Source organism: Psammomys obesus, unplaced genomic scaffold, assembly GCF_907164565.1.
Source record: "Psammomys obesus unplaced genomic scaffold, mPsaObe1.curated_primary_1811, whole genome shotgun sequence".
Lineage (NCBI taxonomy): Eukaryota > Metazoa > Chordata > Mammalia > Rodentia > Muridae > Psammomys > Psammomys obesus.
This window is the reverse complement of record NW_026592890.1, coordinates 3,413,144-3,437,835: the sequence shown is the minus strand read 5'-3', so window position 1 is coordinate 3,437,835 and position 24,692 is coordinate 3,413,144. Positions and strand designations below refer to the sequence as shown.

General features: G+C 47.3%; 1 protein-coding gene across 1 annotated transcript in view; it reads left to right on the top strand.

Moving 5' to 3' along the window:
• Positions 1–6,979: 6,979 nt before the first annotated feature.
• The window catches only part of Cnksr3 (CNKSR family member 3), a 91,436-nt gene continuing 73,723 nt past the window's right edge, over positions 6,980–24,692 (top strand). Inside the window, exon 1 of the mRNA XM_055615841.1 lies at positions 6,980–7,540. Within this exon, the coding sequence (XP_055471816.1) occupies positions 7,489–7,540 (52 nt within the window). The 5' untranslated portion in view covers positions 6,980–7,488. The remainder of the gene's footprint in view (positions 7,541–24,692) is intronic.

Here is a 24,692-nt window from a genome sequence, read left to right as displayed (position 1 = left end):
CCTTTAATGATAATGGGCTTTGATTAAGGACACAAGGATCTCTTTTCTCAGAAGGGAATGCCTTTTAGTTTCTTAGTGTATTAATTAGTAACTGAAGATAAAACCATTCTTTGAATTATACCCATTTCAAAAAAAGTAACTGTAGAATCCAGTACTAAGAAAGAAATTAGAAAATAATAGATAATATATAGAAAAACTTTATACTGTGGCAGCTATATGAGAAGAACAACCTTTTCCCTAAATCTACTCTAAATAGAATAAGAATCTCTGGGTGGAACCCCATGCTAACAAGATGGGGTGGGACAGACAGGTTTTTGTTGTTGTTGGTTTGTTTTTTGCATTGGTGGGAAGTTCAGCATTGTTTACATATAAGACCCTTCTAAGTGTGAATTGACAGCTAGACTGACATGGATGGCAAAAGTAAGGGCTGATAGGTGCCCTGAGGGAAATGTAGCCTTCTTCTGTCTTCCTGTTCTACCCAGGCCCTCAATGGAGCATGCGATTCCTGGTGGGTCGGTGAGGGAGCATCTCTGCTTAGTCTACCGATTCTAACATTACCTTCTTCCAGAGACATCACACAGACACATCCACAAAGGCGCTTTGCCAGCTTTCTGAGCATCTCTTGGCTCATCCAGTGATACTGATAATTAATGAGGGAGCCGGACCTACAAATGAAAAGCAAGTTCACATCTGATGACTAATGATGAGAATGAGTTTCTCTGTGTACTTAATACTTCTATTTTTTTAAAATTAATGCGGATAGAAGTGGAGTTCTCAATTTGATAATCAAAGAATGAACTGTGATAATTGCAACTTTGATAGTTCTGATATTTGAATATCTTCATTTAATTGAGATAAGGGGGCACCTGGGATACAGGGTGGTAATCTGTCTAGCATTTGTAAGGCTCTGTGTACAATCCTCACTGAAAAAAAAATCCACAAAAACATACAACATTCTGGAGCTGATTGGAGACATCTGCCAATAAAGCTCTTGTTTTGAAAGCAAGAGGACCTGAGTTGGATCCCAGAACCCAGATCAGAAAAATTCAGACGTGGTGGTACATGTAATCCCAGACTGGTGAGGCAGAGGCAGGAGGAATCCTGGGGCTTGCTGGCCTGCATGGTGAATTCTAAGCCAGTGAGAGATCCTATCTGCGAGTAAGCAGACAATCAAAGAGACAAAGAAACACATAAGAATGACACCTGATGCTGGCATCTGAGCTCCATAAGCATGCACACATGTGCACAGGAACATACACGAACATGCACACACATACACACATATGAAGGCATGACTTTCCTTATCACTGCAGCATTCTATTTTTAAAACTGATGTATCCTGAATTGACTTGGCGAGTGAATTAACAAAACCCTGCTAAGCTATGTAAATAGATGTATAGAGCCAGAAAGAAATTGCTGCAGGCTTTTATTTGAAATTCTGTCCCTCAGCAACTGATAGAACAAAGAAATTTAAGACAAAAAAATTTTTGTTTGGGGCTGGAGAGATGGCTCAGTTGTTAAAAGCATTGTCTGATCTTCCAAAGGACCCGGGTTCAATTCCCAGCACTCACATGACAGCTTACAACTGTCTGTAATGCCCATTCCAAGGGATCTGATACCTTCACACTAATATACATAAAATAAAGTTAAATAAATCATTAAAAAAAAGGAAATTTTGTTTGTTTTTTTTTTTTTTGTTTGTTTGTTTGAGACAGGGTCTCTCTAATATCTCTGGCCATCCTGGAACTCACTATGTAGACAAGGATGGCCTTGAACTCACAAAGATATGTTTGCCTCTGCTGTCTGAGTGCCATAATTTAAGGCGTGTGCTACCACACTTGGCTGAGAAGGATCAAACCCTTATTCCTTAGGACCTAAATCCTGACCTTCTCAGGGTTAACAGATGGCTATATGTTGGTTGAAATGGTGGAATATGAAAATTAGTTAGGACCTCAGTTCCTTCCCCAAATGAATTTTCTTGGTAATAGGACCTTTTAGGCCTGTACCTTACAGATGAAGCCATGTAATCAAAAGACATGGACAAGAAGAGTGAGGAGGACATCAGGCCAACCAGACTTTGCAGTTGGCTTGCCTGGGTCCCCTCTGGTGAGGCCAGCACTGCTGGCACCTCTTGTTCTTACTGTGCTTTGGCTGGCAGGTCTGTGACATGTACAGGAGGAATACTTGGTGCTGGCAGAAGTGAGGCCTGGCTGTCCGGGTCCAGTCCCTGCTTCTCTCCACCCTGGGCAGGAGGATTTCGTGGCTGGCGCTCAGGGGCCTCGGCTTCCATCTGTCTCTAAAGGACTTTCCACGGGCTTGTAAACTGAGGTCCCCAGGTCCTGGACGCTCCCCTCCCCCCACCTGGCTTCAGCAGCTTCTTCCTGACTGAGGCTCAGAACAGGGGAAGAAAATAGACAAGGAATGCCCATAGCCCCATGCCTCGGCTACTAGGAGCAGAACTTACGTGGGACTTAAATAGAAAAAAGACTCAACCGTGGGCATTCCAGAATGAAATGTTACAGCTGTTGACTGTCGGTGATTTCTGTCACCATCGTTCATGAGCTGGATGTGGCGTTCAGCCACCATTTGGCTGGCTTGGCACCGCAGATGCAAGACCTCCTATCCACTGAGACCATCTCAGATACCTGTAGAGTCACCCGACTCCTGCAGGAAAACACTGATTGGTGCTGGGATTAAAAGAGTGCACGGCCATGCCTGGTTTCTCTTCCACTTGAAGTCATCCCATCAAATATTTCTGTTAAACCAAATCAAATAAGAAAAATACGGAGCAGTGCAGAAACAATTATTTTTGTCTGTCTTGTTAACAGTAGGGAATTATGACATTCAAATCTGTGTTTTGTTTCCAATGTGCAAGATTTATTTGGAATGATTTAATTTTTAAAATAATTTAATTTTTACAGTGGTCTCCATGCTGTCTCTCACAATGGCTTTGTCGCCACTATCCACACAGAACTTGTGTTTGGAACAAGGATCATTGAATCAGGAACTGATGGTGTCGTATTTACTTGTCTAGAGATTATGAGTCCTGCGAAGTTACACGAAGCTGTAGGAACAACTGGTGGTAATGAGCTTTGGTTCTTTTGAGATACGCTGCAACCCGATAGCTGCAAAAGAAAATATCATACATCCAAGGAGTGTGTGTGTGTGTGTGTGTGTGTGTGTGTGTGTGTTTGTGTGGTTATGGGACTGACTGTTCCTTGTCTATGCAATGTACTCCCTGTGAGCTGCTTTAGCACCTGAGGGTAAAAGACATAACTATTTGTAGGCATTGCTTCATGTAGCAACTCTTCCAAAATCCGCCTTTAGAGCAGTGTTTCTCTACATGTGGGTCATGACCCCTTTGGGGTTGCATATCAGGATGTCCTGCATATCGGATTATTTACAATATAATTCATAACAGTAGCAAAATTACAGTCATGAAGTAGTGATGTTATGGTTGGGGTCACCACAACGTGAGGAGCTGTGTTACAGGGCTGCAGCGTTAGGGGAGTCGGGCTCCGCTGCGCTCGATCCTTGAAATTCAGTTACAGCAGCCAGTGTTTCTTCTTAGGCTCAGCTCTTCTGAACATGACTTCAGACAGTGGAGACAGGGATGAACAGGTGAGCAGCAGGCACAAGGCCCCGGGTTTCCTCCTAAGCACTGCAAAATAAATCAGTGAGAGCTTGCGTGTAGTCTACACTGGCAATAGCTGCTAGTTTGGAGTCTGAGGCAAAGGAGAAGACGTTTCAGGCTTCTGAGGGTTACACACCAAGTTCAAGGTCAGCCTGGGCAACTTCATCAGAGCTTCCTAAAAATAAAAAAAACTCAAAAGAAGCTTGGAGATACAGATTAATGGTAAAGTATTCACTAGAATGTATGAAGCCCTAGTTTCCATCTCCAATGCCAAAAAGTAAATAAGAAACTAGTAAGAACCAATAAGCAACAGAGGCTTTGAGTCTTCGTGCAATTGACGTTGGCCTGTGAGATATGGGTAGGAGTGAGAGAGAGCCCAACATTAGCTCTCCTGCTGTCTTTAGCATGACATCATTAAGGTTCCCAGATGATCAAAAGATTTCAAACAAGTAAGGGTGCATTTATTTCAATGAAAAAACTGTTTGGGAACTTTACCACCTGGATTATCTGATGGGACGCGTGTGTATTTAGGGAGATAATTTCATTACTGTGGTGTGAAGAATCCAGGCCCATTGGAACTGAGTGGGAGACAGCTCAGCGGCAGCCTGGGTAATTGCGTTAGCTGATGACTTTGCAGCCAGGTGACGTCATAGATAAGAACATTTGCCCCACTATAGGATTTCTCAGGTGGAAATGCGCAGGATTATTTGCTGTCTTTCAAGCTAAAAGACAAACAACCAAGACAGTTTATACGTGGGAAGAAATTAATTCTAAATGTTCTGAAGATAGTCTGGAAAAGAAGCATCATGAGAGGAAAATAACCACCAAAAGAAGGAACCTATTTCTTTCATCACAGGGAGTGTTTTGAACTAGGAAAGGGTTTGAGGTCTTTTAATCCTGTGTTTATCCAGTAGTTATAGTAATAACTATGTTTCCAAAGTGCTTAGTCCCTACTTCTCAAATAAAGATAACAATACATTTAGAATAGACTTAAATCGTTAACATGAAATTGATTCTTCAACTCCCGTGTCTGGTCCCCCTGTTCCCTCTGGGCTTTGTTTCCTGTTAAAGGCAACACAAGAAAACCTTCCCTGGGAAAGTCCCATGATGCTCAAGAGCCTCTAGCTGTGAGTTTTTAACCTTCATACTCAGTTCACTATGTTACAAGTATTCACAACATATTTTGCTAATTGAATGATTGACCTAAACATGCAAGGAGGCTCACAGAGAAAGGAGAGGAAAGGGAAATAACAGAAGAATGGGTCTGTTCAGCGCCATGACACATCGTAGTGAATCAAAAGGAGGTTTGTTCAGTTCCTGGCTGTGTGGGAGGGACCCTGGCAAGAATCAAGGTGGTAAGGAGGAAGGGTGCAGGAGCAGAAGAGGGTAGGTAACAAGGCCACCAGACACAAGCAGAAAGAAGAGTGGCGAATACATAAATAATCATTTTTTTTCCCCCATATGCAACGATTTCTGAAGTACTGATCTAAAATCCCACCTCTTTGATATGGCAAACTTTCGGCAGGCAGTGAGTGCACCCTAGAACTTTCACACACTAACAGCTGTAATTAAGGTAGAAGGCCTTATTTACATAGTAATTAGCCTGCAAGGACTGGAAGGGTAAACAAATCACTAATTCATTTAGATAGTTAATTGGTTTTTCAGGTTGGAGATTTTAACTTGGCTTTCTCTGCATATTCTGCTTATGTGCTGAGCGTAGATGGTGTTATCTGTGGGATGAAATTCTTCAAACTGGACTCTGGAATTCCAACTCTAATGTTCCAATGCAATAAAAGCAGAGCAACCAGAGAACAGTGTCAAAACAAGTAGAATTCGACAGCGAATTCATTAGCATTTCATTCTCTTTATGATTCCAGGGGTTATACAGCCTGATTCCTATTATGTCAACCCGGTAATTGCTGTCCCTCCTTTCATTGGCAGCCCTGTTTTGTAGATGAATTACTTGCTTGGTCATCCTAATCATACAGAGATTGTCGAAAACGTCGGACAGTTCCCACTGAGCAAAGGTCAAGAAAGTTCTCCACTCTTGTGGCCATAAAGATGGCTAAGGAGAGAGGCATGTGTCAAAGATCATTTCTAAAAAGAAGGCAACTCCTCCACCAGGAGTCTTCTCATGGCCTTTGCGAAGTTTCTGGGCTGGCTAATTACTTTTGATGAAAAAAGATGGCTGTTTTTGATAGTTGCACCTCTCTGCTGTATGGATGAACTGCACAGGAGGGCTGCACCCAGCCCACGATCAGCACACACAGCTGGGTGCTAGCCACGATTCTCACGTGCGCTAAACAACGCGTATCCCAACACAGCAACTACGAACGCAGTGGCTGGAGCACAAGAAGCATCTGTGGGTATTTACTGAATGAATAAACGCCAACCACTCTTTCACGCCGGAAGCTAGGTAGTAGGAAGTGGAGCAGATCCAGCTCAGTCTACACGAGGTACCAAGCAGCCCCTGGCCTGGATAGGGTTAACAGCCGTCAAAGGAAAGATGGAAATCAATAACTATAATTGAAAGGAGACTCGCCACAGGCCAGAGAGTCTGTGCATGTATGTGGGAGGTAGAGCAGGGAGGGCCGGAGGGAGGTAAACACCGGTTATAGGGTTTTCCCCAGACCGGTGCTCTGCTTCCAAATTGAGGCTTGCAGAGTGGAAAGGGCTTTAAATGGGGACGGCTCTTTTTTCTTTTTTTTTGGCTCGCTGACAAATGTTGCCTCAGGGTTAATGACTAATCCCACTCCAGCGTTACGTCATTTTGAAAATATGAATGTTACATCTCGAAGAACTGCCACTCTGCTGTTATTAAGCCGGAGTCGATACAACTGCAGCAGCCGTGAGAGACAGAGTGGTCCGTCGCCACCCTTTTGTCCAAAGCACACATAACTGGCCTACGTTAGGAGACGCAAAGTGAAGGTAGGTGGCTGAATGAGCCGGATTGTGACTCCACGCTTTTAAAACCAGAACGTACGCATCTCATACAAACTAACAAACAAACAAAGAACAAAACTGTTCCCAGGACTCAGACTGCTCAGTTCCCTCTAGGCCGGGACCTCTTCGGGGGAACCGGCTCTCCAGGACTCGGGCAGCGGCTACAAGCCGCGCTTTGAAAAGGAAAAGTGGAGCCCGGGAGCGCCCAGCCCCGCCGCAGGAGGGAAAGTAAGCGGAGTCCGCGTCCTCGCGGCCCCGCCCCTCCCACGTGTTGCTCCGGGTCGGCCCCGCCCCCTCCCACGTGTTGCTCCCGCTCGGCCCCGCCCCCCCCCCACGTGTTGCTCCCGCTCGGCCCCGCCTCCTCTTTTATTCCGGGCGCCGGGAGCCGAGCTGAAACTTTGCAACCCGAGCGCGCACGCTCTGCGTCCTCCTTCCCAGCCCGGGCGGCCCGCGACGGTGGCGCAGGCGGTGGGACCGGCTGGCGGGAAGGCTCGGGGCGGACGGGGCACGCGGAGCGAGGAGCTCGCTCGCCGGAGCCACGCAGGGCCGGCTGTGCTAGCCGTTCCCGGCCCGGAGACTCTCCCCCGCGGGCAGCCCGGGCCTGGGGTCTGAGTCCGCAGCCGTGCGTCCCCAGCTGCGGTGGGCGCGGGGCAGCAGCTGTAACAGAGAGCGGAGGGGGAGATCTGCAGCTGGACGACGGTGGCTGGCGGAGCAGCCGCAGCGGACACCGCTGTCCCGTGCGCAGGGGCCCGGGGCCGCGCTCCCCTGGCTGAGCCGCAGCGAGATGGCTCGCTGACCGCGGCCATGCAAGCTTGAGCGGACGCCCGGGGCGCGCCGGGGCCAGCCGCGGGCGCAGACTGCCGTCCTCCGCCGCCGACTTCCCGGCCCAGCGGGCAGCGAAGCCTCGTACCATGGAGCCCGTGACCAAGTGGAGCCCCAAACAAGTGGTGGACTGGACTAAAGGTGAGCGGGCCATGGAGGACCCCCGCGTCCTGCAGCCTGTGTGATGGGGCGGGCCAGGAGTTGGGCACCGAGGTGCTCGGCCCCTCCTGCCGGCGACAAAGCAAACTTCTGCTGAGCGGCTTGTGCGCCCCTTTCCGGTGCGCCTGCTCGATCGGTTCCTTTCGGTTGGGGGTGCGCGTCGTGTGCAGCCGACGGGAGACCCATGTTTAAGCTGTGGAGCAGAGGGAGGGTCTTTCCGTTGAAGATGGGCTGGGCATGTGGGACTAGGGGATTTGGCTTCAGAGCATTCGCTCTGTCCTGCTCTGGTAGGGTGCCCGCGACTTGCTGCCTGTCGCCAAGCGCAGAGGCACAAGGCGTCTTTGTGTGGGTGACTGCCCTAGGATCTAGTGAAGGCTGCGGGCCCGGAGCAGCCCGCGGGCGTGACCCGGCAGTTGGGCAGGTAGACTGAGACTCCTGCGGCCAGCCCAGCCTGTTTGGGTTGGAGAGGGCCAGCTGGCTTTCGCGCCTGTGAGAACCCCAGCGCCAGGACTCCCGCTGAGGCAGGGACTCTCGAGGCGCCAGGACCCCCGAGGGCGCAGCATTTTGAGGCCAGCACTGAGAGGGAGCTGAGTGTCTAGAACTACAGTCTGGTTCTGTACAGTGCTCAGGAAGAGGAAGCCCAGTGGGTATTGGGCGATGCAGCAGGCTTGGAAGGGCTTGTTACTTTATTGTGTCTCTTATGATTGTTAGGGACAGTTGCCAGAGGGGCTCAACTCTTTGTCCTCTTCCAATAGTCCAAAGTGCAGTGAGATCAGCCAGTGGATTGTCGGGGAACTCACCTCCTCACTTCAACATCTATCTGAAGTTACTCTTCCCCTCCCTCGCCCCCATCCTTTTTGGTCTTCAGGTGAAGAGTGGCACCCTTTCTCAGTAGTTCTTAGAGATGCAGGGTGCTTCACACTCAGCTAAGTGGGCTCTCTCTGTCTTTGCTTTTGTTCATCTCGGTGAACATGAGAAGTAAGTGATTCAGTGTGTTCAGGTCATCTTTTAAAGTGTCCTACCCATGGCTGTGGCACAGCGGAAACCCCTCCTGTCATTTCTCAAGCCAGTGTCTTACATAGGCCACTGGAAGGGCATGTGTCAGTAATGAGGTCTGTCTGATGTGTGTCGGATTATTACTGGCTTCTCTGAAGGGAAACAGAGTACTTTCTTAGGAAGTTGTTTTTCCAGTGGCCAGAATTTCCAGGATTCTCAAGTAAAGCCCTGGTGAAAAGAATGATAGGCCTTGGCGACCGTGCCAGGGTGAGCAGTAAACCACAGTTAGCAGCTGGCTTAAAATAGCCTTAACATGAAGTAGCTTCTGAGGACAGGACCAGGTGCCCCAGCTGGCGCTCAGAGCTAGAGCAGATGGCCCATTTCACCGTACCACAACCATCACTGAGGCAAGCCAGTCGCTGCCCTTGCTCTCGGGTCCTTGACATGCGGGTAATCGTAAGTGTTTTGTGCTGTGTATGCAATGCACAGGATGTTTGAAGGCTCCATGTGAAGAAGGAATAGACAGAATTAACGGTTTTCATATTTATTACATATTGATGTGATAGTATTTGAATAAAATTTACTACTAAAACGAACTCCAGCCGTTTCCTTTTTGTTTTATGAATTGTGGCCTCTACGGCTTTTCATGGCTCATGCTTGTGGCTCGCACTCTCTGTCTCTTGTGTGGTATAGTTCTAGTCTCATGAAGGGGTGACCGAGAACCCCTCTGGCTTTCCTGTGGCTCTGCCAGCCTCCTTGATAACGTATAACCAGGAAACTGGTAACAGACCCACAGGAGGAGGATGGAGTAAGCTCGCCACACACTCTAGACAGATAGATAGACCTCTCTCTGCTTCTCTTCTTCCTTTATCCTCTCTTAGATTGGGAGAAAAATATTCTCACCCTGTTATCATTATTAATTTATTGATTTAAAAGTAAGAAAGGTTAAAACATTTGGGGTATCTTTGGCCTTGTGGGTTGGTTGAGGCTGCTTTCGTCCAGAAGTTTTGTGTGCGGTGAAGAACAGCTGTGGGTGGTTCAGGACCCTCCGTGCTCATGCACTGTAGGACACACACCTGTGCTGGCGCTTGGCCGCATCCTACAAACTCTGCCCCTTCTGCCCGGTAGGAAGACCTGGATACTCTCTTGTGCTAGAATCTTAAAAAAAGATAAAAGGTGGAGATACTTGCCGAGCTCTTGAGTGGTCAGAGGCCATGCTCTTCCAGATGGCACGGTGTACTGAGTCGGGACTCCCGCTGTAATGTCGCACAGGTATCAGCCTTTCCATAAATGACTGTCTCGTCCACTTGTTTGCTTAGAGGGTTGTTCAGCTGTCTCTGCTAGACCCTGCCCATCCCCCGCTCTAGACATACATCCCCAGACAAGCAGCTTGTCATGCTGATGTTGCACTTTTCCTGCTGTGTGACCATGAGCGTGGCAGTTAGGATCTGCGTGAAAAGCACTCTCTGTAAGCGGCCATATCTACAACTTGTGCCTTTGTCAATAGTACAGATTCCTGTTAAGAAAGAATGCAGCGTGCTGGATAAACACACCATCTGGCTCTTATTATTAACTTTTGGCTGCCCGGTCACCAGTTTTACCACGATATGAATAGACGCCTACTAAACATTAACGGTGTCAGCACAGGCATAGGCACTGTGTAAGTATCAACTCATTTTAATATGTACAACCACTGTTAAGGCACGAATTGCTAGTTCATTTTTCACTTGAGGAAACCAAAGCACAGAGAAGCTAAATCCTTTCACTTGTGTCAACTAGCCGTTTGGTGAGCAGTATTTTACCAAAGTGGTTAGAAGCTGTATCACCCTTTTTTTTTTTTTTTTTTTTTCAGTATTTCCTTCTCGGGGTGATACCAGAGCACACTGCAACTCCCTAGCACACTTAGGAGTAGGTCTACAGAGTTCTCACGATGTAATTTATTAATATCATGTGTTGCTGGAGAACATGTATCCATCTTATTCTACATTGTCTCTGTGCGGCAGAAAGTTGTGTATACACGAGATGAATTCTTAGTTCATGGTACCTGTCCAACTAAGTAACGTGGCCAAAGGCACTTTTACAAACTTTACAACATGTAAGGCAGCCACACGACAGAAAGCCAGTGGATTAAGCAAGTATGTGTTTCAGTTCTCTTTTGTTTGAGAGGCTGAGGTTGGGTAGCCCAGAAACTTCCGTCATCCTGGTCTCATGTGTCTATGTGGTGTAACGTGGTGGAGCAGCTTGGTGCAGATGGCTGTTCCTGTGTTGGGCAGGAAAAACAGGCTTAGGATCATACCCAGCCAAGGCTCTCCTTTCGAGAGATTCCCTCCCACGAGGGGCTGGAGAGGTGGCTCGGCAGTTAAGACCACCGGCTGCTCTTTATGAGGACCATGTTCAGTTCCCAGTGCCTGTGTGGCAGCTCATACCTGTATGTAGCTCTAGTTCCAGGGGGCCCCACACCCTTGAACAGGTATGCATGCAGGCAAAATACCAATGCACATGAAATTTAAAAAAACTAAAAAATAAAATTCCCGTGAGATCCATTCAAGTCTCGAGAACTCCACCTCAGTTATCAGAATAGTTTCATGACTGCCTTAGGCTGGAGAAGGAAGCCTTTTGTGTCTGTGTGGTGCTGGGAACTGAACCTAAGGCGTCAGAGGTGCTCTGCCACTGTGACACGCTTTCAGCACCTAGGGGTACACTGTGGCCTTAAAAAGTTAGAATGTATGGGTGTGGTGGTTCACCCACCACACCTTTAATCCCAGCACTCTGGAGGCAGAGGCACAGGCAGAGGCACTCTGAGTTCGTGGCCACCCTGGTCTACAGAGCTAGTTCCAGGACAGCTAGGGCTACGCAGAGAAACCCTGTCTCGAAAAACCAAAAAAGAAAAACAACTAGAATGTGGTCAGTAGGGAAGGAAGAGAGTCCAGCTGTTGACGGGAAGCATGAGTGCTCACCACATGGCGCTAAACATGGAATGTGATCGTGTGGTCACAGATGTACTTCAAGTAGGACACGGGCCACCTCTGCTGTAGAAATAGTGTTGTGTTTTAATTTCTCTTGAGTGTCCTTAAAATAGATGAGGTCTTTGTCCCCAAGCTTTATTTAAATACTAGTTTTGTAATATGCTGTGCCCTGAGTTGCATTTCTGCTTTCACGCTGTTGGGCAATGTGTTCAAGAAGGAAGACACTCCGTTGTTCCGGGTCCCTTTCGCTTGGCCGTGATCAGCTGGAACTGGCCGCTCTCAATCAGTGTGGTACTGAGTGAGCACACCTTCCAGCGAGAAGCCTCCCACTGACCAGCCAGTGCTCTTGCCAGCATCTGACACAGCGAAGGGGGCTTTTCCCCTCCAAGGCTGAGGAGGTGGCATTGGAGGCATTTGCTTGTCTTCTGCACATTGCGTGGAATTCTATGTGCATCTAGCAACCATGAAGGGCCTCCCTGTGTGCTCCTGGAGGGGCTGGTGGGAACTTCACACTTGCAGGTCAACTGGAGTGTGCCGTCTCACACTATTGGGCACTGCCATTTCTCCCTGCAACATCTGGGAGGGCCATGGTTTTGCCGTCCTGTCCAGTTGAGAGCACCTTTCCTTCAGCCTCTGTGGTCACTGGAAAGGAGAGATCTCATCAGCTGTAGGCTCATTTTCCACAGAGCCAGGACCTTCTTTGCTGACATCCACCCCCTCTCTGTTTCTCTGTTTCCTGGGCTTCAGTAATAATAGTTTTCTTCATCACCATCTTGGGAAAACATTAAACAAAGCATTTATTATGTGGTAGATGCTGTTGCGAGAGCTTGGTGTAGGCACCCTCAGAAAGGTGCCTAAATTCTCAGAAAACCCAAGCAGAGAGGTAGGTAGCATGTTAGCCCATATTAAAGAAACAGGAGGTGGGAGAAAGGCTTGCTCAGGGTCATGGGTGTACAAGCAGCGTGTGCTTTGAAGCCTTCGTCCATCTCTTCATCTCTGTGTTGCCTCTTGCAGGGGAGCTGAGTGGCCAGGAGTGTGGGCACTGTCACCAGCTCAGTTGGCATCCCGGTCTGCCTCTGACTGTGTGATCTTATGTAAGTGCTCCATAAATTGCTGTGCTCTGTCTTTATTGCTTCCTTCTCTTTATCCTATAGCTTCAGGTCATGAACTGTTGTGTGAGCATTGAGGTCTCTTTAGGTGAATCCTGATGGTCCAGGAGCACTGTTCTCTGCTGGACAGGCTTCTCCGCCAGTTACCACAGAATTGGGGTGACACTTGTAGCCCTTAGGAAGTAGATCAGCTGATGGGGACTGCCTCCTGTTAATATGGCAAACAACCAGTCCACCTTTCCCTCTTTCTGTGTGCATGTGAATGGGAGCATGTTCATTTGTGTGTAACTGGAAGCCAACCTCAGACGCTATTCCTCAGGTGCTGTCTGTCTTGTGTTTTGAGAGAAGACCTCTTGTGTTAGTTAGGCTGGCTGGCCAGCAAACTGAAGAGAGCCTCCTGTGTCAGCCTTTGGTCTTACATGTACACACCACCAGGCCTGGCTTTTTTACTTGGGGTTTAGGGATCAAGTTTGGGTCATCATGTTTGATTGGCAAACACTCTTCACGGACTTGAGCCACCTCCCCAGGTCCCTTGGCACCTGCTTTAATAGTACCTCAACTTCCAGCTAGCATAACATTAAAATGGCCATGCCCGCCACCACCATACCCACCTGGCATCTGCCCCGTGAACACTAGCATTGACCTTCTCTGCGTTTCCATATCACAATCTGGATTTTAACAAGAGCTCACACACCTTTTGCAGCTGGAGAAAGCCCCTCTCTCCTCCCCCAGCACACAGCTGAAAACATGTTTTCAAACTTAGCTGGTAGGCCCTGCCCCCTTGGCCTTGGGCTGCTCTGTGCTTGAGTTCGGAGTGCTCACCCGTCCTTTGAGGATGCCTGACTTGGCCACTCATTAAGACAGAAGAGCAACCTTACGGCTCCTGTTTGTAAGTGTCACCTAGCAACAGCACAGGCAGTTCTTCGCCGTTGCCCCTGGGGTTCTTTATCCCCTGGGACTTTCAGAAGCTTCAGAACAACTTTGGCTTTATTTACTGTTGTTTTATTCTTTAAGGGGAGTGGTGGAGAGGTGTTGTGAGGGTTTGTGCTCACCATGGCTGAAGTTGATTCTCGTGTGATTCAGCTGTACTTACAGGACGAGATGGGCCTTTGGCCAGTCATGTCTCCTGGGCTAGTGACTATGGGGAACTTGCCATCTAGCTGACTCTGAGATTTGCTTGTGAACATTTTGTTATTGGAGGAAAGAGACACTGAATGCCATCTCAGCAGTTTTCAAAATTTAGAAGTTTGTGTGTTGTGCCAAGCCTGGCTGTCCTGCCTCCCGTATCGTTGGAAATGGGGAGGAGATCTCTTCCTGTCTGGCCTCAGCCGTCAGAGACCCGGCTCGTTAGGTTCACCTCACTGGGTGGAGCTGGGAGCCTCCCCTTGCCTGCCTCGCCACCCTTGTGCCTCTGGTAGATGTGGTGTGTGGTGTGGTGGACAGCCACCACTACACCATGAGGTCACCGCAGCTAGCCACGCTGAGAGCGTGTGGTTCTCATTTTACCTTTCTGTTTTGCTCTCATTTCTGCTGTCTTTGGATTTCATCCCTGGCTTAGCCATTACCTGGGCTTGCGTGAGCAAGCGCAGTTTATTTACATGAGCTCTGCAGGGCCTTCCCAGGTTACTCCCCTTTAACCACTTTCACGGGCAGTCACATACATCTCTGGAGCACTGAGTCAAGGCTTTGCAATTTGGATGAGCTGTCCCAGATCTGGAGGCTGGAGCCGAGTCTGCCTCCCTCACAGGCTTTGGTTCCACCCTCTGGTCCAGCTGGGTCTAATGTCTGGCTCCTTCTCGTCCAGCACTTGTGGGAAGGAAGGCGCCCCTTCAGGGAGAGAGCTGCCTATGCTCTTCTTGCTCTGGCTGCAGCTCCTGTAGAATCCTTGACATTAGGAACTTTACTTTCTAGCAGTTGGGACATTTACTACCAGCCGCTAAGTGATGTTTTGGTGTTGCTTGGTTTTGTCAGAAGGTAGCTCAGCAATGGAATAAACCATTTCTCATCTGGCTTTCTTAACTGTGTGTGCATGCGTGCATATGTTAATACTGTTTTATTTTACTTTTTAGTGATGGGATCATCCTGAGCCTTGGGCATGCTAGACACTGAGGGACATCCCCAAACTAACTTCATTTTTATGTGGAATGCCACATTTTCTTGTCTGAGTGATACGGTTAGCACATCTGGCTGGTGCGTGTACCTGTGCTTACCTGTCGTAGACAACACTTGTAGTTGTTATGGGCCTGTTTGGTGCTGGTAGGTGCTGTGGGTGAGAAGGCATCGAGGGACTGATGATGCAGAGTCGGCTCCGATCCTGCGTCTCACACAGAGGTTGGAAAGCTATGCCTACCTGACTTTGCCAAGCTCATCTTTACTTGCCTCATCTCAGAAAAGGGACAGATCATCACCAACACATAGGGTTTTAGTTAAAATGAGAAGGTAAGATGTAGTGAGAACACTGGGCGTGGTATATGGTACATAAATATCCACACACTAATTATTATTAATTCATAACACTTCCCAGTGAATGAATGGGATATAATGGGATGATTTCTGTTTAAATATTCAACACTCTTGTGGCTGACTGTCACCTTTCCCATGTCTCATAGTCGTTTGTGACAGGATGACCTCTTTTTTTTATTTTTTATTTATTTATTTTTTACTGGTGGACAGGAGGCAAGTTAAGTGGACTTATCAGCTATTTTTCTGCTCTGTGGTTTTCCTGGCCACTTCCTTTTCCTTTCTTGAGAGGACCCCTTATGTCCTCCAGGAAGATGGGGACATTAAAATGTTGGGTGGCTTGTTGTTTGAAAACGGTTCAGTCTGTGTTGTGGCAGAGAGATGAGGTTCGAATTAATTTAACAAATGAGATCGATCATTCTCTGACTGCCCAGGCTTGACTTCAGGGTTCCTGGGTATTAACGTGCACAGATGCCCATTTTCTCATGTAAAAATGTGCAGTGTTTGCATGGAACCTCCAGGTGTCCTGCCCATATGTTTTCAGTCATCATTAGATTATTTATAGTAAACAATATAAAGGGCGTGTGAGTCATGGTGAAACTATATTGCTTAGGCAAGGGTAAGAATAATAGGTGTATACATATCCGATACAGGCAAAAGTTTTTCCTTCCAAATGTTTTGTCTGTGGTCACTTCAGTTTGCCGAAGGGAAGCCAAAGGGAGCGCATGGCTATGGAGGCTGAAGGTGAGTCCTGAGTAAGCACCTAGCTCCCGGGGGTGCTCCAGGGGCAGGCTCTCAGTGACAGACAACCAGCCCGCACCACGAATGGGAAGATACCTGTGTTAAGTGTGAAGACAGAGCAGAGATGTGGACGAGAGCGCCCGGACGGCGGGTGAAGGACCTCTTTGGATGCTGTGATCAGGGAAGCCTTTCTGAGAAGAAGGCACACAGGCCCGGCGAGAGGAAGGAATTGACTGTGGGGAATATAGAGAGAGGAGCATCATGTGAGAGAATGATTTGTGCCCTGTGGAGTGAGTGAGCTTGTTGGGGGTGGGGTGAGGAAGGGAAGGATGGTGGGGTTGTGAAGATCAAGTGTTACAGGACAGGTGGAGTGGGAAAGGGCCTGGGAGAGAAAATAGGTCAGGCCATGTGGGTTTGTGTACATCGTGGAGAGGCACAAGAAAACTGGCGATGGTGAAAAGCAGGGCCATGGCCTTGTCCAGTCTGGCTCCTGAAAGATTGCTCTGGCTTGTTGAAGTAGCAGTGAGCTTGGAATACAGCTGCAGATGTTGCCATATTCTGAAGTTGGTAAGACTGTGCCTGGGTCATGCTGGATTCTGAAGAGAAGTTGAGGACAATTCATCCATCGCTTTATAGCTCAGTACTTCGAACACCACATTTGAAATTGGAATGACCGTGTGTTTTTCCTCATGCCAGGTTAGGTAAGTTCTCTGGCCTCCCCGGTGTCCCGACTCCTGTCTTGCCACGTGTGCTGGGCATTCACCCTTTGTCTCATTGCCTTCACATGTTCTGTTCACATCATTGTTCTTTTCTGGCACATTCTGCTGGAGCTACAGTGTCTGAAGTTGCTTATTGCTCTCTGAATAGAGTTTCTGTGAATGTGGGCTTAGCCTGGTTTGCTTTCTTTGACATCAGAGGGAAAACTGAGCAGTTTTTAACCTGTGCCCAGGAGGGCAGATGCAGATATGTGGGTTTTTTATTTTATTTTATTTTTTAGACAAAAAGCAGCCTTTAAGTCAGAGATCAGTGGGTAGGAGAAATTAGAATGTGTTTGAAAACTTTGAAAGCGTTTGAGTACAGGAACTGGTAGATCTGACTGAAAATATTCTGCCGTGGTGATGGACTGTCCTAATTTTCACTGTAGAAAACAGAGCCATTTTAGTTGAATAGATGGTATTTTGGGAACTTCTCAGCAAGCAAGAGTTAAGCACATTTTTAAAAAACACCTAATGTCTCACTTCTCAGTAGGGAAGGGCGAGCAGGGAGGGAATTGAAGGCAAAGGATCGGCAAGTTCTCTTTTACTACAGACGAAGTTTCTTGGTTGCCTTGAGGCAAGGGGACTGTCACTCTCCAGGAGGAAAACCCCCGTGTTATCTAACTAGAGAGGCAGTGTGGGCATCTGAGTCCTGTTTTCCTGAGGAAAAGATTGCAGCGAAAGGAAGCAATCTATTTCCTATTTTAAGAGGTTTGCAGAGCGGGCGGGGGAGTGAAGAGTTAGTGCTTTGGGTGTGTGTGTGGGGGGGTACAGCAGAGTGTACTAAGTACATACTCAAGTATGTATTAATTAGACAATCTTGCATGTTCTCAGTCTTGCATATTGTGTGTGTGTATGTGGGTTTGTGTGTATGTATGTATGTATGTATGTATGTGGAAGCCAAAAGACTATCATTCTTTCTGTCTGTCTGCCTAACTATCCATCCGTCCATCCATCCATTTTTATGACAGTCTCTTGCTGAGACCTGGGGCTTGGCAATTAGGCCATGCTCGCTGGCCAGGGAGCATGGATCTGTCTCTCCAGCGCTGGAATTATAAGTATATGCCGGCATGTTTGACTTTTTCTTGCAGGTCCTTATGCTTGCGAGACGGGCACCTTACTGACTGAGCCATCACCCTAGCCCCGTGAGGTAATTTCAAATCACAGTGTCAACAGCAGAGTCTAGTGAGCATGCCTGTGGGAACATGACTTATGTGGTGGAGGAACACAGACATGGTGTGCTGGGAGGGTCGGGCTCCCAGGCACCTGTTGGAGTTGTTAGCACCATCTTATCATGGATTCTGACAGGAGCCGTCACTGACTGTGAGCAGGTAACCCATCTGTGAACAGCATTTCTGAAAGACTGTCCACCCTGAAGCTTAAAATGGTTAATGACTTAGGGGATAATTGAGGCTTAACCATGGGCACCCCAGCCAGCGTGAAGGACAGACCTCTCTGTGCAGGAAAAAAGTCTTTAATTTTGGCTCTAAGTTCAGAAGCATTAGTCTATCCCCTTTCTGAGGGATCAAACAAATAAATGACACGAGTCAGACCTGCCACAGAATTCCTGCTGACAGGGTGGCTTTAGGTTGAGGCATGATGAGTGGTTAGGAAGGGTTAGGAAGGAGAGCTCTTCTGGGGAGGGGGGATTTTTTTTTTTTTTAACATGCTTCAGGATACAGGACACTGGGCCCGGGTCCTACGAAGTCCTTTTACACCTTGTGCAGGGGACAGTTAAGGTTGTCTCTGGGGACTCCCGGCTGGCAGCTCTGTCCCACGGAAGGTACATTGTTGGCTGTGATCCCCTACATTGCTCCTCTGGGGAAACCAGGACAGATGGGGTATTTTCTAGAACTGTGGCTTCCTTCTTCTAGATAGAACTATAGGTGTAACACAACATTTAAGGGGTTTACTTATTTAGGTTTTTTATTTTTATTTATTTATTATTTATTTATTATTTTTTTGTGGTGCTGGCATATGGAGTCAAGGCCTTGTGGCACGCAGAAATGAGAGCTGAATGCTGGGAAGGGCCACAGGCTCTGCACCAGGACTCTCAGGCTCAGTTGCTGTATGGCCAGGTGCTATGCTGGAAGTGGAGGCTGGGGACTTGAGACAGAAGGGCACAGTGGAGACTGTAGCAAACCCGCACACATCCTTCAGTTTCTCCTGATTAGACCTGAACCTTCCAGGTCTTTGGACTTTCACTTTATGTTGTTTCAAAAGAAGCTGAAAATTTGTTTATGGTTGGTATTTCCCAATTTTAAGAAAACTGTAGGGTTTTTTGTTGTTGTTGCTGCTACTGTTTGCTTTTGGTCAAAAATATTGCCAGGTTAGTTGTTAGATGAAAATATACCCATGAGATGTGAACGGGCTTTCTACATAGTTAAGTCATGCCCTTCTCAGCCTGCAGTTTCATCGTAGTTGATCTAGTTCCATTACGTCTAAGATTGCAACACGTGGTCTCATAGATGCCAGTATCGTTAGGACGGATCACCCTTGCCTGGATGGACCCAGAAGACCTCCGGGTTGCCATTGTTCAGTGGAGATACAGGCGTGTGGTCCTCCTGGCTCAGTTTATCTACAGAATACCAGCTGTGCGGTCATGGCCCTCAGCAGGAGCTGTTTCTGTATTTTTTTTTTTTTAAGATCTATTTATTTATTATTTATACACTATTCTTCCTGCATATATACCTACACACCTGAAGAGGGCACTAGATCTCAGTATAGATGGTTATGAGCCACCATGTGGTTGCTGGGAATTGAACTCAGGACCTCTGGAAGAGCAGACAGTGCTCTTAGCCACTGAGCCATCTCTCCAGCCCCCGCTGTTTCTGTATTATCTGGTTTCATGTGCCACTTCAATTTGTATTGTTTCCGAGTTTGTGGGCAACTTAGTGAGGTTCTTATTGGCTTATTAAACTTCCAGCTGCCTTCAAATCCTCTTTATCTTCACAGCGCTCTGAATTGGCAAACAGAACTCAGAAATACTGATCCCAGTACTTAAAAAAAATTAGAGTACCACTCCTCCATGATAAAAATTATAAAACTTCTCTCAAAAGATTATGGGTCATTTTAACTTTTCAGTTTGATCTGCAAGTGTATAGCTATTACATGGACTTCTATGTGTGGATACAGATTGTATGCACGCATTTATCTATATGTACAAATGCATGGATGGTCATAATTGGTGATGTCTTGTTAAGCTTCCATCAGGCCTTAGTCAACTGCTAGCGCCTTGCTACACGCTCAACATAAAGAACCGTGTGGGTGACCGCTTTTGTACCAGTTGCTTCACTTCATGCTAGGATCAGGGTTTTGGTTGGCTGAAAGCCTGTTTCAAGGCAGGCTGCGCTTGCTCCCTGACTCTGGAGGTGCTCTGTAGCATGTCACCCCTTTGCTAAGGGTTTTCCGGGTTTATCTCATTCAGAGGGCTACATGTGGAGCCCGCGAACAGGTACATGCTTTTCAGCCTTGTGAACCATTTGTGATCCACTGCTATTGAAGAAGCTTGCCCTTAGTTCACTGGATAGTGAGAAGAAAACACAGAGGTTGGGAAGGGCGTGCTGGCGAGGGCTGTGGAAGTGACGAGGCTTTCACAGGGGAAGTGTGGGGAGAGGCTGAGAAACCAGCTTCGAATAGTCCTTTCTGCAGGAGCAGAGAGGCCACAAGCCCAGAGCACTCCAAAACCTCTGTAGGGTCTAACTTGAAGTCTGGGTTCTCTCAGCTGGGGTCGCAACTCCATTGGGGGCCAAGTAACTCTTTCACAGGGGTCACCCCAAACCACTGGCAAACACGGATCTTTATATTCCAGTTCATAACAGTAGCAGAATTACAGTTATGAAGTAGCAATCAGATAACTTTATCATTGGGGTTCACCACAACATGAGGAAGTATATTAAGAGGCCACAGCATTAGGAAGGTTGAGACCGCTGTGTTAGAGGAACTAGGGGAGATTGATCATTCAGTAAAGTTTGCCCCACAAGCATGAGGACCTGTGTTCAGACCCTCAACTCAAGTAAAAAACTGGGCGTGGTGATGTACGCTTACAGTCCTTGGTTGGGAAGGCAGGGCCAGCTAGTTTAGCTGAGTTGGTGAGTCCTAGATCCCAGTTAAGAGACCTTATCTCAAAACCAAAAACCCAACCAACCAACCAACCAACCTGAAGAGTGATGCTTGAGCTAGACCTCTGTATGAGGTCTGTATGTACTCATACATACAGACATCATCTGTATGTACTCCTATTCATACCTCCCTGGCCACACTCACAAAGGTTCAGCTCTGGGCGATCGGGACACCTTGTGGTTCCCTCCTCAGAGGTGGTGCGTTTTGTTTGATGCACCATCTTCTGCTCTTGAGGATGACAAAGCTCCTCTCTTTGCAGTGCTCTAATTGTCTCATGTTTTAATGAATGCAGATCTCATGCTGCTTGGCACAGGAGATGTGTTAAGACAGGGGAGTGTTAGCTGGAATTCAGGTCCTCAGACCTGAAGGGGAGTGATATCAGTGTGAAATGAAATAATCAGTGTGTACGTGAGCATGACAGCCCGGATTGTTCCCATAGGTGCATCTTCCACTGTCTGTCTAGGTTCTGCATCACCCTGTGTCTTTCCCAGTTAAGCAGGCAAGACTTGTTAGTGTCGGGTCCAAAACCTTGCAGGGAGTCCTCGCTGATGTTGATTACCCTTGATGCCTTATATGATTCTTCTGGAACATCCAGAATGCTTTGAGATCATATACAAATCATGTTTCCAGCCCACGGGTGGAAACTTTGTTAGAGGAAAATTGGTACAACTAGAGAGAACCAATCAACTTTGAATATAATTTGTGCAGTACTGATTGAGCACCTGTCATTGGTAATGTTCTTTCTTGTCCAGGTGCAATGGACAAGAAAGGGTCCCTGTTTCTTTGAAACTTTCAATCAAATAGTGTGATCCACAAGCATTCAAGGTATTCTCCTAGGTATTCTGGAGAGGAGGGAAGTGGCATTTAGCTCAGGTGTGAACAGGTGCTTCAAGAGCAGCAGGCTGTCCTGTAGAAAAAGATGTCCAGGTCAAGACCGTTGGATGGGCAAGAGGCAGCTAAGCTTGTTAGAAGGGAATGCATCTTCTTGCAGAAAACCAGGAGTTGAGAGACAGTGTGACATTGTGCTGGTTCTTTGGTGAGGTGCAGAGTGGAAAGAGAGGAGACTGGAGAGCTGCGGCAGGAGTGTGCAGGGTCACCAGGGTTTTTTCTGTGTCTCTGAGGGGCTGGAACCGGTGAAGGTGTCTGTGTCTTGTGATCTTCCTTTGTGTGTTTGCACACATAATGCATTTGTATATTACAGACTCATGTATACAAAATGCACATTTGTGTTTCCAGACCCTCGTATGTTATTCTTTGGTTCATAGTTTCGTCAGGCAAGCCTTGGTGTGTAATATACGATCATACTGGCCTTTCAGACCCCTACAGCACTTGTCACCCTGAATCTTGGGGAAATATTACCTGAGGGCTCTGAGGAAGGAATGTGACCCTGTGAGTGTGTTTATTTCCTTTGATCTTCGAAATGTAAAACTGATCCTGACTTGAAGTTTAAAGACATTAAAAGAGCCTATGTTTAAAAGAAGGAGCCATGAATGACGGACTGGAGCTGTAAAAAGGAAATAGGGGTGATGTTGGCAGGGGCTGGGGAGAAAAGGGATGCCAGCAGGGAGGGTGCAAAGAGGAATAAGCCCAGCTTGAGCAAGAGAGGAACCCTGACTAACTCTGTGCTGTGGAGTATGATCCCTGGGCACACCTGAAGTCCAGGATGCCTCGATGCTCTCACCTGTGATCAGCTGTAGGTCTCTGGTTAATGATTAGTAATAGTTTGGAGTTCAGAATGAAGGCTTTGTATGTCCAGTGGGGTCAGCCAGAGCCTTGCATTTGTCTGCTCTGAAAGTGAACCGGAACATGGAGGAGAACCCTTCTCCCTGCCCCCCAGGGCAAGGTGCGAGCAGTGAGATGGGCAGTACAATCCAGCATTGCCCTCCTCCTCCTTTGCCCTTTTGCTGTACTTTGTCCCCGGTCTTCATCCTCACACACCTGTGTACAGCAGAGTGACTTTAACCGGAACCCTGAGACTAGAGGATGGCTGTGACGTCTCAGACCCTGGCTCTGTGGAGTCATCTACATGTTATCTCCCCGCCACAAGGGTTCTACACAGAACTCAGGTTATTGCCACACAGGTTCCCGAACTCGTCAGGACACAGTAGACAGCTTGGGTGTCAGCCCTGAGGGGTGTGGCTGCCTGGGTCTCACTGTTGTTTTCCATCGTGTCTGACATTGTTGCTTCTCTCCCAGGGTTAAGCATATACTCAGCTCTGGGAAAATCCATTCCCAACAGCCCAAAGTTATAATTCAGGGGAATGTGGTTTTAAAACAGTTTCACAGAGTGGATTTCTAGTTTTTTTTTTTTTTTCTTTTTCCAATTATTGTGTTTAAAGAACAGTCCCCAATTTTCGCTCCTGCCCGTTCTTCCTCCAGCTTGATTCTGACCACCCTTGGAAGATGTAGCTGCTTGAAATGCCACTTTCACATATTTTATCTGTGTTTTCCAGCAGCACAACAGGATTCTGTCCTCTTAAGTTCTTTTTGTATCTGTTTGCTTGTGTTCACACTGAGGCTTTTTTTTTTTTTTAATTTCTCCTTCCTCTTAAAAAGTAAAATTCTTGCAAAAATATTTTAATTGTCTATCAAGTGCAAGGACCTGGGTTGGATTCCTAACAACAACAAACCGCACACACAGACACATACACACACACACAGACACCCCCCCCCCACATGCACACGCACAGACACACACATTCCCCACGTGTGCATGCATGGGATGTGGATAAGGGGGGGGGCATGCATATTAGCATTTTAAAATATTTTCCTACTTTAAAATTAACTTGAGATGATAGGTAGTAATTGGTTCTGTTGTCAAAATTCCATCTCCAGAAACTACGGTCCTGTGAATCAAAGAAGAGTCATTATAAAGGGAGGAAGCAGAAACACGGTTAAGCTGCCTGAGGGAGTCAGGGGGACATTTCTGGCCAGGCTTTCTTATGAAGTGCTATAGTGGTGAGTTTGTGGAAGTGGCAAGAGGTGGGATCAGACCTTCCTAATGACCTAATCATCACCACAAGCTCCTTGGAGAGCTTTGTGGCTCAGTGTTGGTAATTATCATCCTCGGTGGTAACTGTAACTACAATGTGTTAGAAGCCAATAAGCCTATCTCTGGCCCCTTTAGCACTCCCTCTGCAGACGCCAGGAGTCAGAAAATGGTGAGCAGCGTGTCAGCAGGGCTCAGCTAGGCAGGCCCATATTCTACTTGAGTAACTTGATTGTTTGATGTCCAATGGAGATTACTGTCATCTCCAATGCAAATTTTATTCCTTGAGATGGTCAAGGATGCTCTCTGACTATCAGATCAAGGCCTGCCAGGTGAAGGTTAACCCGGAAAGTCTCAGACAAAGTAGGCATTACCTTCTAAAGGTCTTGTTTGCCACTGGAATGTATCTGGGGTATAGAAGCATAGGCTTGCAGTTAATTACCTGCTTATAGAGGCATAGTTAAACTATATTCTGGAGGGAAAAATACATTACCCAATTCATCCATGTCTCTGGCTGGCTGTCTCCTTCCCTTTTCCCAGTCTTCCTCCTCTTTCTCACTCCTCCTTTCCCCGTCCCCCTAGTCTGAGGCAGCTGCAATATTGCACAGTGGTATGTATGTGTGTGGTAGAGTAACTGCAGAAGTTCTTGTCCTTTACTGTCCCCACCTGCATATGCCATGCCACAGAGGCCACTCGTTGCTTAAGCACGAGTATGTTTTAAGTTGGGCTCATGCTATCACTTCCATGGCTCCTGTTGAGAGCTGAGTGAGCTTTGGTCCCAACATCCATATAACCCATATAGCAATTTCTTCTTCCTCCTCTTTCTCTTCTTCCTCCTCCTCCTCCTCTTCTTCTTCTTTTTGGTTTTTTGAGAAAGGGTTTCTCTGCATAGCCTTGGCTGTCCTGGACTCACTTTGTAGACCAGGCCTGGCCTCAAAATCACAGAGATTCCCCTTGCTTCTGCCTCCCAAGTGCTGGGATTAAAGGCGTATGACA